Below are 15,455 nucleotides of genomic sequence, written 5' to 3' on the forward strand. Positions count from 1 at the left end.
CAGCACACAGAAACCCTACTCATTCCTGTATGTGCTTTCCACCAAAAATGTGATAACAAAACAAAAGGAACAATATTTGAAGGTGTCACTGATGTAAATAGAGATTATCCCTCCAAAACAGGTTATTTGTACAGCAGCTCAGTCCCCAGTTGTGATTCACCACTTAGCCCCACAAATAGGGTACCAGGATAGCTGAGGGGGTAATAACAGGAGAGGAATATGTGGCTGTGGCAACACTGTGATGAAGAAATTAAAGCCAGGACATCACCAAGGAGGGTCTGAGGAGCTTTCACCACCCTCTCTGGACTAGGAACACTGTGGGGCAGGTACAAAGAGGACCGCACCAGCTGGGAGATGCTCCACCTGGCTTTTCTGCTTTATTATGGAACGGAAGTGGATTTACATGGATCAAAAGTGAGGCTTCACTAGCTTTTTAGCTCCAGAAAGCTCCAGCTTCCCCTGGCAAGAAGACCTCCAAAGGTGACACACTTGCCAAGCTACATGACAGGAAAACACTCCAAGGGATGCAAGTTCCTTTTATTTTTGTCTGAAGACAACAGGCAGGAGTGTCCTCAGACAGTGAAAAAGCATGAATCACAAAGCCTGGAAATGACCAGCTGCTCTGCAAAGCAGGACCATGGTAGGAGCTGAGAAATAAGGCCCACCTGGGGGTTAGGAGGACAGGCTGCAGGTTGTGTCCAGGGAGCAGAGGTGGGAATGGGAGCCATAGCTACCCAGAACGCTAAAACCTGGCAAAGGCAGGCAAAAACATCTCTACAAACATCTGTCCAAATAATTCTCAGTTGTTGCAGCTGCTCTTCATTTAATGATATTAACTTCCCTTCATTAAAGGCAGGTCCCTCCTGAGCAGAGAAGTTCACCGCTGGGAATGGGTTGTCTGCCCAGACATCACTCAGCTTCTGGCGAGCAGGCAGGGTTCATGTCTGTATTCCTGCTGTGATCCCAGGACTGTGCCCACTTTCGGGACAGTTCCCAGTGGACATATGTCTGCTTGCACCATGCACAGCGTTTATCTGGCCACCCACACACCTTACCTGCTGTATGGGGCCTGGGAGAACAGGCAACCAGGATCTTTGCTTTGTAACCCATTGGTCAGATGACTCCTGTGAAGGTGTCCTGGACTATTTAAGCATTTTGTGTTATTATCATGCACAAAACCTGGACTAAATAGTTGATTAACTTGTGAAACAATACAGCATCATCATCAACTCATAGAAGTGCTGGTGGGAAGGAACCTCTGGAGGTCTCTAATCCAACCTCCTGCTGAAAGCAAGACTAATGCCAGAAGGTTTCCCATGGTTTTGTCTGCCTGAGTCTCCAAAACCTCCAAGGATGGATATCCCACAGCCTCTCCACATAATAAGGGCCCTTCAAACACAGTTCTGGGTTTAAAAAGAAAAACGGGAAGCTGATGGAAATAAACTGAGGGCTGCGCAACCGTATGAACTCCATCAGTCTGCCCCCGGCACTGGCACTTTGACCCTCCAGTCCCACTTGGTGTTTGGCTCCAGGAGTAGCTCTGCTCTCAGCAGCGGAAGACTAATGCAGAGTAGGAGCCAGAAGCAGGTCACCCACCCTGGCTTGGCCTCTCCCCTCTGTCCCTCTGCCTCACTCATGTCACAGCATCCAACACCACAGCACAAGAGGGGCACATGGGCTCTGGAGCAACTTCCTAAGGGTTTGGAGGGAGCGGAGCCCAGCGTTGGTCACCACCCCATGTCCCGAGCCATACCTGCTCTTTCATGACTCACCATGACACTCACAGCACCAAAGAGCCAAGAAGACCTGAATACCCCTGACAACACATGAAAAAGGACAACTGAACTCTGATAACCCAGCTGGGTCCAGCTTTGCTCCCAGCGCTGTGCTGTCCCTGCAGGAGACTCATTTCTCTTGCTGGCACCTCCACTTTCCCTTTGCTTTTTTGTCCCTTGTGTAAAACATCAAATGGGCCTGAGCAGGACGTTTTGCAGCATGTTACATTATGGACTGGAAGTGCAAGCTCTAACCCCACGATGAGGAAGACTGAAGAGCATAACCTGAGCACTGCAACACATTTTCGGGGCTTGCATTATGCAACTGTCACTGAAGAAATTGGAGGAGGCAGCACAGAGCTGAATTTATCCCTTTCACTTTAATTTCTGGCATTTGGTAAGCCAGATCCCTCCTGAAAACCTGAGAGCTGTGGCAAGCAAGAAAGCTGTCTCCAGCTCCCCTGGAAAAGGTCTTGAGCCCCCCTTCCTCATGGAGGCTGTTTCGTTGCAGGGGCTGGTGTGACGGCAGACGGCACGAGCTGTTCATCAGCTCTGAACACGAAAAAATTTCATAACTACAGAGGAAATGGGGGTGGTGCATTTTGGAGGGGGGAATAATGGGCTGGAAGAGGTAGGGGTCTGTCTTGCAGGGATGGGTCCCCAGGGCAAAGGGTGCACCACTTGTCCTAGATTTTTTTTTCTTCTTCTTTTTTTCCTGAGATCCGAATGTATAATTGCAGGAGGGGACAAGGGGGAAAATGAGCTGAAGCCTCGTAACTGCAGAGGCCGGTCCCTGTGAGCAAAGGGCCACATGTCTCCTTTTATCGCCAGCCATAATTCCCTCCTTGGCTCAAAGGCGGCTGTGAAAAGAGCAGGACTGGTTCAAACTTCCTTGGGGTCTCCGTGGCAACCAGCCCTGCAGGAGCCTTTTCTTCCTTTCCCCCCTTTCCTCTTTTGTTGTTGTTGTTGTTGTGTCATTAAAACTTCCCGGATTGAATCCCTACCAGGCTGCTCCGCAGGCACTGCTCCAGACCTCCTGCCTGCCTCCAGCCAGCTGCCCTTGCCTTTTCTCATCCCCTGGACCAGCAAAGATCAGACCCAGCCCAGAAAAGACCAGTCCAAACTCAGCCCCAGTCCCAGCCCCAGCTCAGCAAAGCCCAGCCCAGCTTCCCTTGGGGACATTTGTCCCGTCCCCCCTACTTCATTCCTCCCTGGTATTTTATCTTCTTACAGTTCAGCCCTCATAGTGATTAAGCAAAAATTGTGATTCTCTGCTCTTTCACACTGAGCTGTCTCAGAAGGGGCACAGGACAATCCAGACCTGGCATCCCTGCTCTGCTGTGCCCACACGTCACTGAACCAGGCCAAGCTGGAGCAGAGCTCCTCTTGCATCAAGTGTTTGGGCTTTCAGGGACCTGCAGAGCACTGTGCCCTTGAACAGTCAAATTCTTGGCCATGCCCAGCAATGCCAGATCCAGCACTGACCTGATACCTGTTCTGTGAATGCGGGTGAGAACCCAAGATGCAAGAAAGACTGAGATCTGTGTCATCAATCCCTACCTTTGGCGGTAGCATTAGCATGGGGGAATACAGCTCCTTAGAGTCACATAAAATAAGCAAAAAATATTGTTCATACCTGCTCTTGTGTTGTGTTGGCTCTGCTGGACTATGACACTTCCCTGCTGGCATGCTCAGGACTGAAGTGTGAGTCGATGGGGACCTTATAGATGGGCACTGCAGCCTGGGCAGGTGGCTGAGTCTCAGTAAGGAGAAGATCTCCAGTCCTGGCAGTGTTCCCATGGCAGTGCTGACCATTACCCTACAGCATGGCTGATCAAACAAGCCCAGGAGATATGCAACGTTGACGTAAAATGCATGCAGCACCTTTTGCTCCAACAGCACAAGCACTTACCTACATCAGGGGCCCCCATGGTTTCCAGCTACAGCATCGTGGAAAGCCACAACCTGCAGCAAAACATATCTGGGCTCATTTTTTACCATATATTCTCCAGCTTCCAGGATATTGCCAGGCTAGAGTCCTGGGGAAGGAAGGAAGGGAGAGGAATGACTCTATTCCCTTTGCTCTCCATCCCTTCCCCCCATCCCCAGGATGCATTCCTGCAGATGTCAAGGTAGACAGAGCTGTCTTCAAACAAGCCCAGGACCTGGGGCTTAGTTTCTTCATATGCTCAGCTCATCCAATTAGTCAGATTTACTGCAGTTGTGAAAGGCAGCTCAGCCTCTCCTGTAGAGCAAGGTTGTCCGCAAACACACCAGGCATAAAGCTGCCCTTCACTGCGCAGTTTCAGAGAGACAACGTGCACCAGCCTTACATTGCTTTTTATAATGGGCCAGTTCCCCAGAAATCTCTGGGACTTGGCTTGAGGCTGCTTCCCCATCAGCAAGGCCTTATGCACCTATAACCACTCTCAACCATCTCTGCTTGCTCACACATACCTACGTATAGACCATGTATACATACGTTGGCAACCAGGGCTCTCCACATACTCAACCATCCTAAACATACCTCTCCTGAGCTATTGCTTCACACTCAGGAAAAAAATCACAACAATGTGTGAGAAATCCTTCTGAGACCTCTTCCACTGGGTGTTACTCTGCCTGAAGAGGCTTTGGTGAAGACTGAACAGAACCGTAAAAGTTGTCTAGAAATAATTTTACCACTAAAAACTGGTGGCTGATGGGACAATTGTCCTTCTCTACCAAACTCGGATCCCCCTTTACTTCAGAAGAGAGTAGGGATGACTGGATGACTTGATGACTTGGATAGAAGAATAGAAGGTTAACAGAGAAGACCTTAAAGCTTCACAAGTACTGCCTCTTTCCAAGTCCATTGCTGTGCCAGTCAAACGTAGTATTTGTGTCCTTGTGTTTACTGAAGTTCGAGATGGGTTTCATCGCTAGCTGTCTCTGTTCCAAGTTGTCATAGTCACTAAAAAAACATGCATCTTAGGGTTTCATTAGGTGATTATTCTTTTTCTGAACATCTGCATGGCAAGATAGAGGAAAGATCTGAAAATCTAACCAGAGTTTGAACTGTGAGGTGCTAAAGAAATTTAAGTTAAAGTGACAGTGAAAGAAAGATGTTTTTATTCTGCAACATCTCCAGTTCAGCAGTACCCAGGCACTGAGACCAAGTGTCCTTGGGAGATTTCTGTCTTACTGGAAATGGTGGAGGAACCAGCAGTCAGCATTTCCACTTCACATACTTCCTATGATCCCCCGGCCACAGAACAAGATATATGTGAGTAAAAAGGGGAAGAAAAACTAAACCACAGGGAGCACCGTTTATCATTCTGTCTGCACTTCAAATGCAAAGGACTGGGATTCCAGTTCTGCTCATATGCTCAGTAACAGTGCTACTGTTAATAATGAAAAATATTTTTATTATTAAGGCTGTGATTCATAGATGTCACAATGTTCTAGCTCAGGTCTGCACAAACAGAGGGTAAGATAGTTCCCTCCTGAAGGAAAAAATAGGATACACATAAAACCAATTATTTCCCAACTTTTAAAGCGAGAGATACAGGGACAGATAAGGAACCTGAGCCATCAAAATCATATGAGGAGTCATTGGCAAAGTTGAGACCACAACCCAAGTTTTTTGAGTTTGGATATGACAACAGGTACTACAGCAGGTACAACTACCACCAGTGTTTTAAAAATGTAATCTTTTGCTTCTAAACAAACAAAAAAAAAAAGAGAAAAAAAAAACCCAGAAGTCCCAGTCCCATAGTCACATGATCTTCAGGGATATTGCAGCAAAAGTTTGGTTCAAAAAGTTTCTACCATCACTGGAAGACAAAAAATATCCTAAGTGCAGGATTTCTATACCATGAGCTTAGAAAAGTTTGTAAAAAATTGGAGTGAGGTAAGGATATTTGCAGGAGGGGGGGGAAGCCATAAAGTTAGTCCTAAAACACTAAAAAGAGTGTTAAAGTGTTTTGCTAAACTCAGAACTTTCTATTACCATCCTTTCAACAGCCACCAGACCTTCAGCTAAATCACAGAATCACAGAATGTCACGGGTGGGAAGGGACCTTCAGAGACCATCTCGTTCAACCCCCTGCCAAAGCAGGGTCACACGGAGCAGGTTGGACACGAACACATCCAGGTGGGCTTTGAACATCTCCAAAGAAGGAGACTCCTCTAGGTCTCTGGACAGCCTCTTTTTTTAATTTTTTTTAATATTTTCAGAAAAATATTAATTAGAAACAACATCATGGTGCTCACCTGAACAGGTGAAGATCAGTTTTCTTGTAACAGTGGATCCTTTTTCCCTGTGGCTGCCTCTCCTGCAGGCACCTAACAGCTTTACAGGTCAACCTCAGGCAGCGTTCCACCAGGCAGACCAGGCAGGCAAAGGCAGAAGGCAGATTTCCCTCAACCCCACGTGAGCCATGAGCTTACTTGGAGGTGGCATTGAAGTTTTGCTGGAGTAGACGTGGAGAGGAGGCACCGAACAGGAGTGAGGGGAGTGAGGGGTCAGCCCATGCAATGTCAACATGCTGGAGGGTACCTCCCAGGTCATCAGTGACAGGGCACATCGAGAAGATACGTGGAAATATACCAAGATGTTCCTGTCCAAAGAAGATCAGAAATGATGTAATATCCATAGAGGCCCTTCTTTACATCAGTCTGCTCAGGGGTTAGTACAGGATTACTGTTTCCAGGTAAATGACTGCCTTGGTGTGCTCTGCTAACACGAACTGAGATATGAAGAACCAGGAGCAGCAGAGGAGGACATTGTTAGAGCCAGAGGGACCATAAGAATCCAGAAGAGGGGAGATTTTACCATGAAAACTGAGAAAAGGGTAAGTTTAGAGAGAAATGTTAAAGTTACCAGTTGTAAGTTAGCAGCAAACACAACCCTCAGAAACACAGGATTTGAGTCTTCTAAGATGGAAGGGACCCAGATGTGTCCTTCATACTCTGGGAGAGGATTTCTTCAGCCCTTTACATACTTTTTAATAATGATTTGCTGATGGCCATAGCTATCAAAGAACTAATTTCTATTTAGATACTAAGACCAAAATTTAGGTCTTCAACAAATTCAGCTGCTTCTGAGACTGGAAGCCCCCTAAAGGACCATGGTCCCAAGGGACCCAGATTCTCAATTACTGTTTCTGGCCATGCTCAGAAGTGCCCGAATGTGCAATTCAATGTCCAGCGCCCAGCTAAGCCACCCTCCACCACTGAACATGAGTCGATCTGCAAACTGAGCACTCCGATGCCATTGTTTAGCCCTGCACCATGGTCTTGTACGTTCCCTGCCTTTCCCAATACACCCAACCAGGTGTCTAAACCCCCTCTGTCATCCATCTCTTGCCCTTCACTGTGTGGTTTGAGTCATCCTCTTCACATCATACTGACTGTGGGGGAATTCCACCAAGGGCAGCTGAATGGCACCAGGAAGGGTTTGAGCTCCTGGTGTCTCACACTCATCAGCGGGTTGGTATGTTCAAAGACACGCTGAGAACAAATCCAGGAGACTCCATGGTCCTGTCACCTTCCCCAGCCACTTGGTTTCTTCCTGCTGGTAGATTCTGATGGAGAAAGAAAGAAAAGCTAAAAGAAGGAAAAGTGACAAAAGTTAGTGTCGAGGGGAAAGAGGGGCACGTTTCCAATGTGATTGCATTCCTCCTTCACTGGAGGGTCGTTAGAACAAACCAAAGGATCCCTCCGGATGCCTTGGCACCTACAGTGGTTGAGTTTGCAGTACCACAATGTTACCACAATACAGAAGGAGCTTTATACTGACATTGTAAAGGCAACAGGACTTTTCTTGAGCAGCCAAACCTCTAGCTTCCTCAACTTTTTTCATTTCTGGGCATACTGAAACTGGTCTATAAGAGTCAATATTGCCAAACTAGACAGACCAACGTGATTGAAAAGACCCGCAGTAAATAAAACTGTCAGTCAGCAGCACAAGGAGGTATCTATGAGTGAAATTTTGAAATTGCACTTTTTCGGATAACTGTCATTTGCTCTTAGAAATTACATTTAAAATTAATGTTTGCTGTAGAACTTATAAATATTTGTTCAGGCTAGCACGAAATATCCCCAGGATAATTTTAGCATGTACGCATCAGATTTTCATTTTACAGCAGAGAAGACTGAAAGTAAGTCTGTTCATTTCACAGACAACGTAGTCTTCATCCCTGTGAGACAGGGCGCACTCCTCGGTGAGGCATGCCTGCCATTTTAAAGCTTTGGGGGTGTAGGCTGATACAACCAGAGACACAACTGAAACCTGCCATTGTTTTTCTACTCATTTTTCTACTAATTTTACTACTCATTTCAGTGGGACAATCTTGGAGCCAAAGTCACTGTGAGTCACAGGATTAGAGACAAGTACCTTCTACTCACAGGATCTCCCGGGATCTCCAAGCCAAAGCAACTGTGGGAACACTCAAATCACAGTCTCTTCCCAAAAGGTAGGACAACATGAATTCCTCATGATACTGGTACAAACAGTCCATAATATCCAGAGCAGACAAAGAGAACAGTGGATGGGTGAAGTTAAAAGGTGTGGGAGGACAAGCAACTCATGAAACTTCATCACATCTTTGTCCAAGTCTATAGAGAGCTTTCCCTTGACTTCAGTCTGCTTGGGACGAAACCTTTACTAACACCCTGTTCATCCTTCAAAACCTGTCTGCGGCCACATCGATATGACATTGGGCAGTCACTGGGATGGGGGTGTGTACTTTAGCATCTTGGCTGCTTTTGTAGTGTAGCCCTTCCTGAGGCAACACTGGGATCTCTGCCTGAAGCACAACAGCAAGTAAAGTCTCTGGGGTTTGGGTCTTGGGTTACTTTCCCCCACTTGGTTGTCGGCAGCAGCAGCACTTTATAGCTTTTTATTGGCTTGAATTATAAATCCTAGCATCAAGCAATGGATAAAGAGCACTTTGTAATGCTCCCCTGTGTCTGATGGGCAGGAACACCCCAAACACCAAGACCCTGATGATGAGGAAATCCTTTTTCCCTGTTGTCTGGCTGAGTGTCCACATATGGTCCAACCAATTACTCCATTCAGATTTCAAAAGCTTTCCCCAGTGGGATTTCTGCACTGTTGTGGATTTTTTGTCCTTTTCCATGGGATGTCAGTCACCTGTAGTATCACCTTAGATATTTCACTTCAGTCTCTCTTTTTGCTGCCTCTTTAGCAGTTTGACATTTTAATGATGGAAATGCTTTCACTCTGTATTTTCAGTTCTTGTTCTGTTTATGCAACTCCAAGACATCCACCAACAGAGGTACAAATCCGTGCAGCAATTTAAGGTCTGCTTTTGCTAGACGGACTTATAGGCTCTTTAGTGAGAATTCACATACACCGTGGCCCACTTTAACCAGTAAGTTAAAAGTGCCTGCAACCATTCCCTGACACTGGAACCAGAGAGACAGGGATGCATGACCGCCTTCATCTATCCTGCTAAACTCACTTAACCTCCAAAAGAGGTGGGTAACATCTTAGGGATCTATTTGGAATAGTTCTTGCCCAACACTAACCCCCAAATTGTGACTAAAATTTCTTCAGACCTGAGCAAATTGGCCAGCTCAAGCTCATGCCAGGGTCCATCATTCATAGCTAAAAACTTGGACAGTAGAGTTCAAGATCTGCTGCCCAGCAGAAAAGGATCTGGGGGTGTTGGTAGACATCTGGCTTAACGTGAGCCAGCAGTGTACCCAGGTGGCCAAGAAGGCCAACAGCATCCTGGCTTGTATCAGGAATAGTGTGGCCAGCAGGAGCAGGGCAGTGATGGTGCCTCTGTACTCGGCACTGGTGAGGCCTCACCTCAAGTGCTGTGTTCAGTTCTGCAACCCTCACTACAGGAAGGACATTGAGCTGCTGGAGCATGTCCAGAGGAGAGCCACCAAGCTGGTGAGGGGTCTGGAGAACAAGTCATATGAGGAGAGGCTGAGGGAACTGGGCATGTTTGGTTTGGAGAAGAGGAGGCTGAGGGGGGACCTCGTTGCCCTCTACAACTACCTGAAAGGAGGTTGTAGAGAGGTGGGTGTTGGCCTCTTCTCCCAAGGGAATAACGACAGGACCAGAGGAAATGGTCTGAAGTTGGGGCAGGGGAGGTTTAGATTAGATATTAGGAAGAATTACTTTACTGTCAGGCACTGGAACAGCCTGCCCAGGGAGGTGGTGGAGTCGCCATCCCTGGAGGTATTTAAGAAACGTGTAGACATGGCACTTCAGGGCATGCTCTAGTGCCCGAGATTGTTGGTTGGGTTTTGTGTGTATGGATGGACTCGATGATCTCAAAGGTGCCTTCCAACCATGAAGATTCTGTGATTCTGTGATCTGGGGAAGATTCCCAGGTAGTGTTTGATTTAGTGGAACAGATTAAATCCACGTCTCCTAACGCTCATTTGAAAATCATGATTTTCTTAAACCCAAGTGATTACGTTCAATAAAACAGCTGGGTGCCAGGTAAGAGATTTGCCAGGGTAGACTACCCCCAATAAACACTTTTGGGATTTGAAATCCCACAAGAGAAACAAGCCATGTTTAACACCTATGATGGGTCATAGGCAGCTGAAAAACCCATAAGACTAAACCTGGGGAAGCTTCGCCTCCTACTCCTTGCAGCAGATGCAGAGACTGGTGCAGAGGTAAGGTGCAGAGCAACCAGCTGGTGGATGTCCTCTCTTGGAGGCATGATGGCCAGGAAACCAGTTACCACTTATGAGAACAGCTCTGCACTAACTCAGTGTCCAAATGCACTAAGATTTATAAGAACCAGGAATCAAGGAGGACAGAGGAATGGGGCAGGTGCATCCCAGTAATTAGATATCAACAAAGAATGCATTTTTATCCAGAGCCTTAACATCAGGAGAAGGTCTGTAACTTTCAAACCCATGCGATATGTTGGGCTGCCCCAGATAGGACCTTGGACCCCAGAGCAACCCCCGTTGCTCTGCAATAAATTGATTTGCTGGCTGCTCCTAAAGTACCCCATCTCCAGGTGGTTATAAACCGGGCAGCTCCACTGCGGGCAGCAGAGCTGGGATTGTTGAGTGTGCTTTATAGGCAAAAGCACCTTTTTCGGCTTCTCCCCTTTCTTTGTCCCATTCTGTTGAGTCATCCCCTAAATCTACTCTGACTCCATAGTTCCTGTAAAAATAGCCTCTCCGTGCAATAACAAGGATTTTCAAGGAATATCTTTGTTGGGTCTATTTGCAACATGCAACCTCTATACAGAAGTGATAACACTTGTGATTCTTTTTTTTATAAAGTATGTGGGTTTCTGATAATATTTTCATCTTTTGGCATCCAGAGATGCACTTCACGAGAAATCCATTAATGGGACATCTTTCCATCTGCCTGCTCCGCTCTCGCCATGACATGGCTTGCTTTTCTCAATAGAAAACCAGGTTCCCAGTGCTTCCCCCCTCCATCCATCCCACCCACACACTTTGAAAAACCCAATTTCGTTTTAAGTTCCTAATGAGTTTTGCCCACGTGGCTCACATCAATGCTCTCAGAGGGTTATTCTGCCTCCTTGGTGCTCCCATGAGCCCTGTGTCCTGCAAGGGTTAATGTTCACCTCCCTCTCCACCTAAAGAATAAGTCATCTATCTCACCCCCACGATGAGATTAAGCACAATCGCAGTCACCCTTCATCCTTACCTTGCAACGCCTTGGCATGCCAAGCCAGAATCAGGGTCTGCACCTCCTGGGTTTCTATGTGAAATTAAAAAAAAAAAAAAAAAAAAATTTAAAAAAATTTAAAAATTGGGAAAAAAAAACCCAAACCCAAACGCCAAAAAATCTGACTGCCCCAGTAAAGTCTCTTGCAAAGAGGGTTTGTCTGTGGAAGCGAGGGCTAGGAACAAAGTTGTGGGGTGGAGGGGGAGGAGAGCGTGATTGACAGCCCTGAGCTGAGACTCATCCCTTACCTTGGGCCATGCGGTCTGATTGGCTGCCTGCTGACATCCCCAAGCCCTGCACTTTTTAATAGACGCTTTTGGATGATCTACAGGGAAAAGGCTTGGAGAGGTGTGTTTCTGACAAGCCAGAAAGTCATCCGCACTACAAGGGACTTTGTTTAACTCTTTTTTTTTTTTTTTTTTTTTTTTTTCTGGACAGAGGGGGATTCTTCATTTTTCGCACTTAATGTTTTTCTGAAAACTTCACTGAGATTTTCCCCTTGCACCAGCCTGGACTAATGGATTACCACCTGCTTGGACTAATTTTATCTTTTCTCTTCAATGGCACAAAGGTCTTAGCCGGTTACCCAATTTGGTGGTAAGATTCCCTCCCCCCTCCTTCCCTCTTTCTATGATTGATTAATGAATTAATTAATTATTAGCTATGGGATTTGTGTGTATGCATGTTCCTTCCTTTTCACCCTTCGCCCTGCTGAGCTGGGCACAACTGCATGTTTGATTCTAGCATAATTTCTTCCGATTTGACCAGTAATTAATCAAAAGTTTGGGGATTATTTTTAAAGGGCAATGTCTAGGTTTCCCTTTGCGCAAATGGAGTCTTCCCCACCACTCTTAATTTCTCCATTTTCGTCACTGTAGCAATAGGCATTTGTTTTAGATGTAAAAGGATACGGTTTTATTTTCTTGTGCAATAGGAATTTTGTCTGTGGCGTGACTGTGTAGCAGGCATTTTCTTCCTTTCCATTAAACTGTGATCAATCCTTTAAAAAAATATTTAATTTTATTTTCTTTTAGCTGCTGCAGTTTTTGGACTTCTTTCTCTTCTTTTGTTGTATTCTGTCATGTGAATTTAGTCCGGCAAATAAGCTGAGAACGCAAATGGCACCTGAGAAAATATTCATTAGTAAAATTCCTCAAAGACGGATTTTGTGCTTTTTAATCATGGAAATGTCACTTGTTTCCTTGCACCAACAATAAAAATAATTTTTAAAAGATTTGGTTATATCTTATAATGTGGCTGTTAAGAAACCTGAGTGAGTTATTTTAAAAATAAATATAATAGTATATAAATAACTATATTAACAAAATGTAATTGGGAGCACTTTAGGAAAAAAAAAAAACAATAAAACATTTCAGGTCATTTAAACACAGCAGACAGCGAGTTGCATAACAGAATTTTTCAGTTAATTTATCTCTTTATCGTGTAGGATTTCTCATTGGAATATATCTTGTTAAGTTTCTGTATGTGCCAGGTAGGGGCTGTGAGCCCAATGATCTGTAGGGGAAAGAGGGAGATGTTGGAATTTGGTGCTACTGAGATTCTTGGGTTATTTTCACCTTTCCAGAAAAGTCTCCTTTTTTTTATTACTGAATTAGATCTTTTCGGTACCAACATGGAGATGGAAAGAAGTAGGTGGGAGTGAACTTGAAAATGGACTGCCATGTCTGGGAATATTTAGAAATTAGAAGGGAAAAGCCTAATTTTTTTTTTAATAATCCACTTATTACCGTGGACTTTGAGAATGAAAATGTGCAGTTCCAGTAGAGAAAGACCGAGAATACAATGAGAAGTCCATGCTCAGGAAGCATTTAAAAGCTACGCAGGTTCATGAAATGGCTAAATCACAGCATGTTTTCCTGAAGAATTAAATTATTTCCTCGCCCTGAGCGTGGCTGCCGAACTTCAGGACCGAAGCCTGGGGCAGGGGAGCCTCCTGAAATAGAGACAGCATCGCTTTGATTCCTTACATCCCTTTTCTCCTTCATCTCGGGGCCAATGTGTCTGAACAGGGGTGTGCGGTGGGTTTAGAACAGGTCAGAATTGCGTGGCTGGATCTAAAGGCGAGAATCTGTGTGGGGCAGCGGTACCTTGCCGTGACATCAGCTCTCCTGGGGTCTCACCAGCTCCTGACCTGCCTCGGGCTTTGATACAAATTGGTATTTAACACCCGAATCGAGGAGGGTTCCGACTCTCAGAGCGAGGAACCGAAATCTTCTTGAAGAAAAGGTCTGGGTTTTTTTTCCCTGTGAAACAAAAATGTCCCTGTGAGCAAAATGTCTCTCCCTGCTTTCAGGAGAAGAGGCTGCAGACAGGTGCCTGCCCCATGTCCTTGTCTTCCCCAAAATCCCTACAAGTTCACCCAAAATGAACAATATAGAGTAAGACAGGAATACCAGGGGCATGGCAAGCAGCATCCATGGGAAAGGAGGGAGCTGAACAAGCTCCCTGCAAAATTTCATTCAATAAATCCATATCTTGCAATATTTTTTGGAGATTCTGGCAACACTGATGTGCCAAAGAGTCTCCGCTGTGCTGAAGTATGTGATGAGGTGACCCACGTAGGACTGAGGGGGCTATCAAAAACGGCACAGGGTTTTAGAGGCCTCGTGAAGGCTGAAGGAGCAGAAGGGCAGAAATATCTAGGCCAGGGCTCCCCAACTGCTCGGGCAGAGACAATGTTTCCCATAGCACACAAAATTAAATATCTCCTTCAGTCCCACTGAAGGCTTTGAATATCTGCTCTGTGGAGCTGAGATCTGATATATGGTGTACTCTAGCATGATGTGATATGTAATCTCCAAAAAAGCATGCTTTTCCAGCTGTCTTCCTGATGCTCTGATCTTTAGGCAGGCATACGGCAGGCTTTGGGGAATAAGTCCCACTTGCAGGGTTCAACACACCCCAAAACAGGGGTGTGGAAACAAAAATGGGGCACGGCATCATCCCAGTCACTTGCACTGGGCTCCTGCGCCCGTCCAGGCCAGGCTGGACTGGAGATCATCAGGGCGTCCTTATCTTCAGCTAAACCCGAGACTTTCAGGAGGACTGTTCATCTTGCAGGACCCCAAGACTGCTGAAGACAGTGCCCGGTCCTACTGGTGCAACCTTTCTGGGTATTTTTCTACTGGGTAGGGAATATTTCGGCAGCAAAATCAAAACAGATCATTGCTGCTTTGGGCATAAATGGGAAAAACATTTATTCCTGTAGCAAGGAGGAAGTGTCTGAACGTGCACAAGAAGGAGGAGTGCAACGAGAGCAGGGTCTTGGCACCTTGTAAATGTGTTTTGGGGTGGCTGGAATAATCCGTCTGCTCCACAGTGCAGTCAGACAATGCCAGCACACACGACACCGATGACAGTGTGGTGGAAGGGATAAAAGCGAAAAGATGAAGCTGCTGAGGGTTTGCGCTGAGTGGTATTTTTATTGAGGGCCAGGGAAGGATGTTGGTCACCTGGTTATATTTTCTAGAGAGAGCCCAACTCAACAGCACCCCTCCAGGTTGCTCCCCATCATGTCGGAGGGTGGGTCCTGCCCTTGGCCTCGGTGGTGAGACGTTGTATGCGAGGCAGCGAGGCTCAAGCCATCAGCCCTCGGCGCAGGGAGCAGTCCGGACGGACAGCACGCAAAGGGAAAGACTTTGCAGTGCAAATACACATCTGCAGTGCCCAGGCTCACTGGTGGCAGCGGGACAGTGGAGCCCCTGGGCTGCAAAGCCAAGAGCAGGGGTTGCAGTCCAGCCTGTTTGATTGCTAGCACCTCCCTGACATCCTCCTGTCCACGACCAACAGGGCAACGCCTGAGCAAGGTGGAGGGGTAGCACAGACTGTAGATGTAACCTTCAGCGAGCGGGGGTAGTATTTTGCTATAGGTCCAGCCCTGCTTCACATGGTCCCGTCCTATTATAGCAGTGAAAAGGAACAAATGGGGCACAGATGGGAAAAGGTCATCTAAATGCTGCCTGTGAGAGTGTTGA

At 46.3% G+C, this 15,455-nt stretch overlaps 1 protein-coding gene across 1 annotated transcript in view; it reads left to right on the forward strand.

Annotated features, from left to right (window-relative positions):
- The first annotated feature begins 11,977 nt into the window (after nt 1-11,977).
- WNT3 (Wnt family member 3) overlaps nt 11,978-15,455 on the forward strand; it is a 51,780-nt gene continuing 48,302 nt past the window's right edge. The window contains exon 1 of the mRNA XM_074162990.1: nt 11,978-12,057. Within this exon, the coding sequence (XP_074019091.1) occupies nt 11,978-12,057 (80 nt within the window). The remainder of the gene's footprint in view (nt 12,058-15,455) is intronic.

Source organism: Numenius arquata, chromosome 23 (assembly GCF_964106895.1).
Source record: "Numenius arquata chromosome 23, bNumArq3.hap1.1, whole genome shotgun sequence".
Taxonomy (NCBI): domain Eukaryota; kingdom Metazoa; phylum Chordata; class Aves; order Charadriiformes; family Scolopacidae; genus Numenius; species Numenius arquata.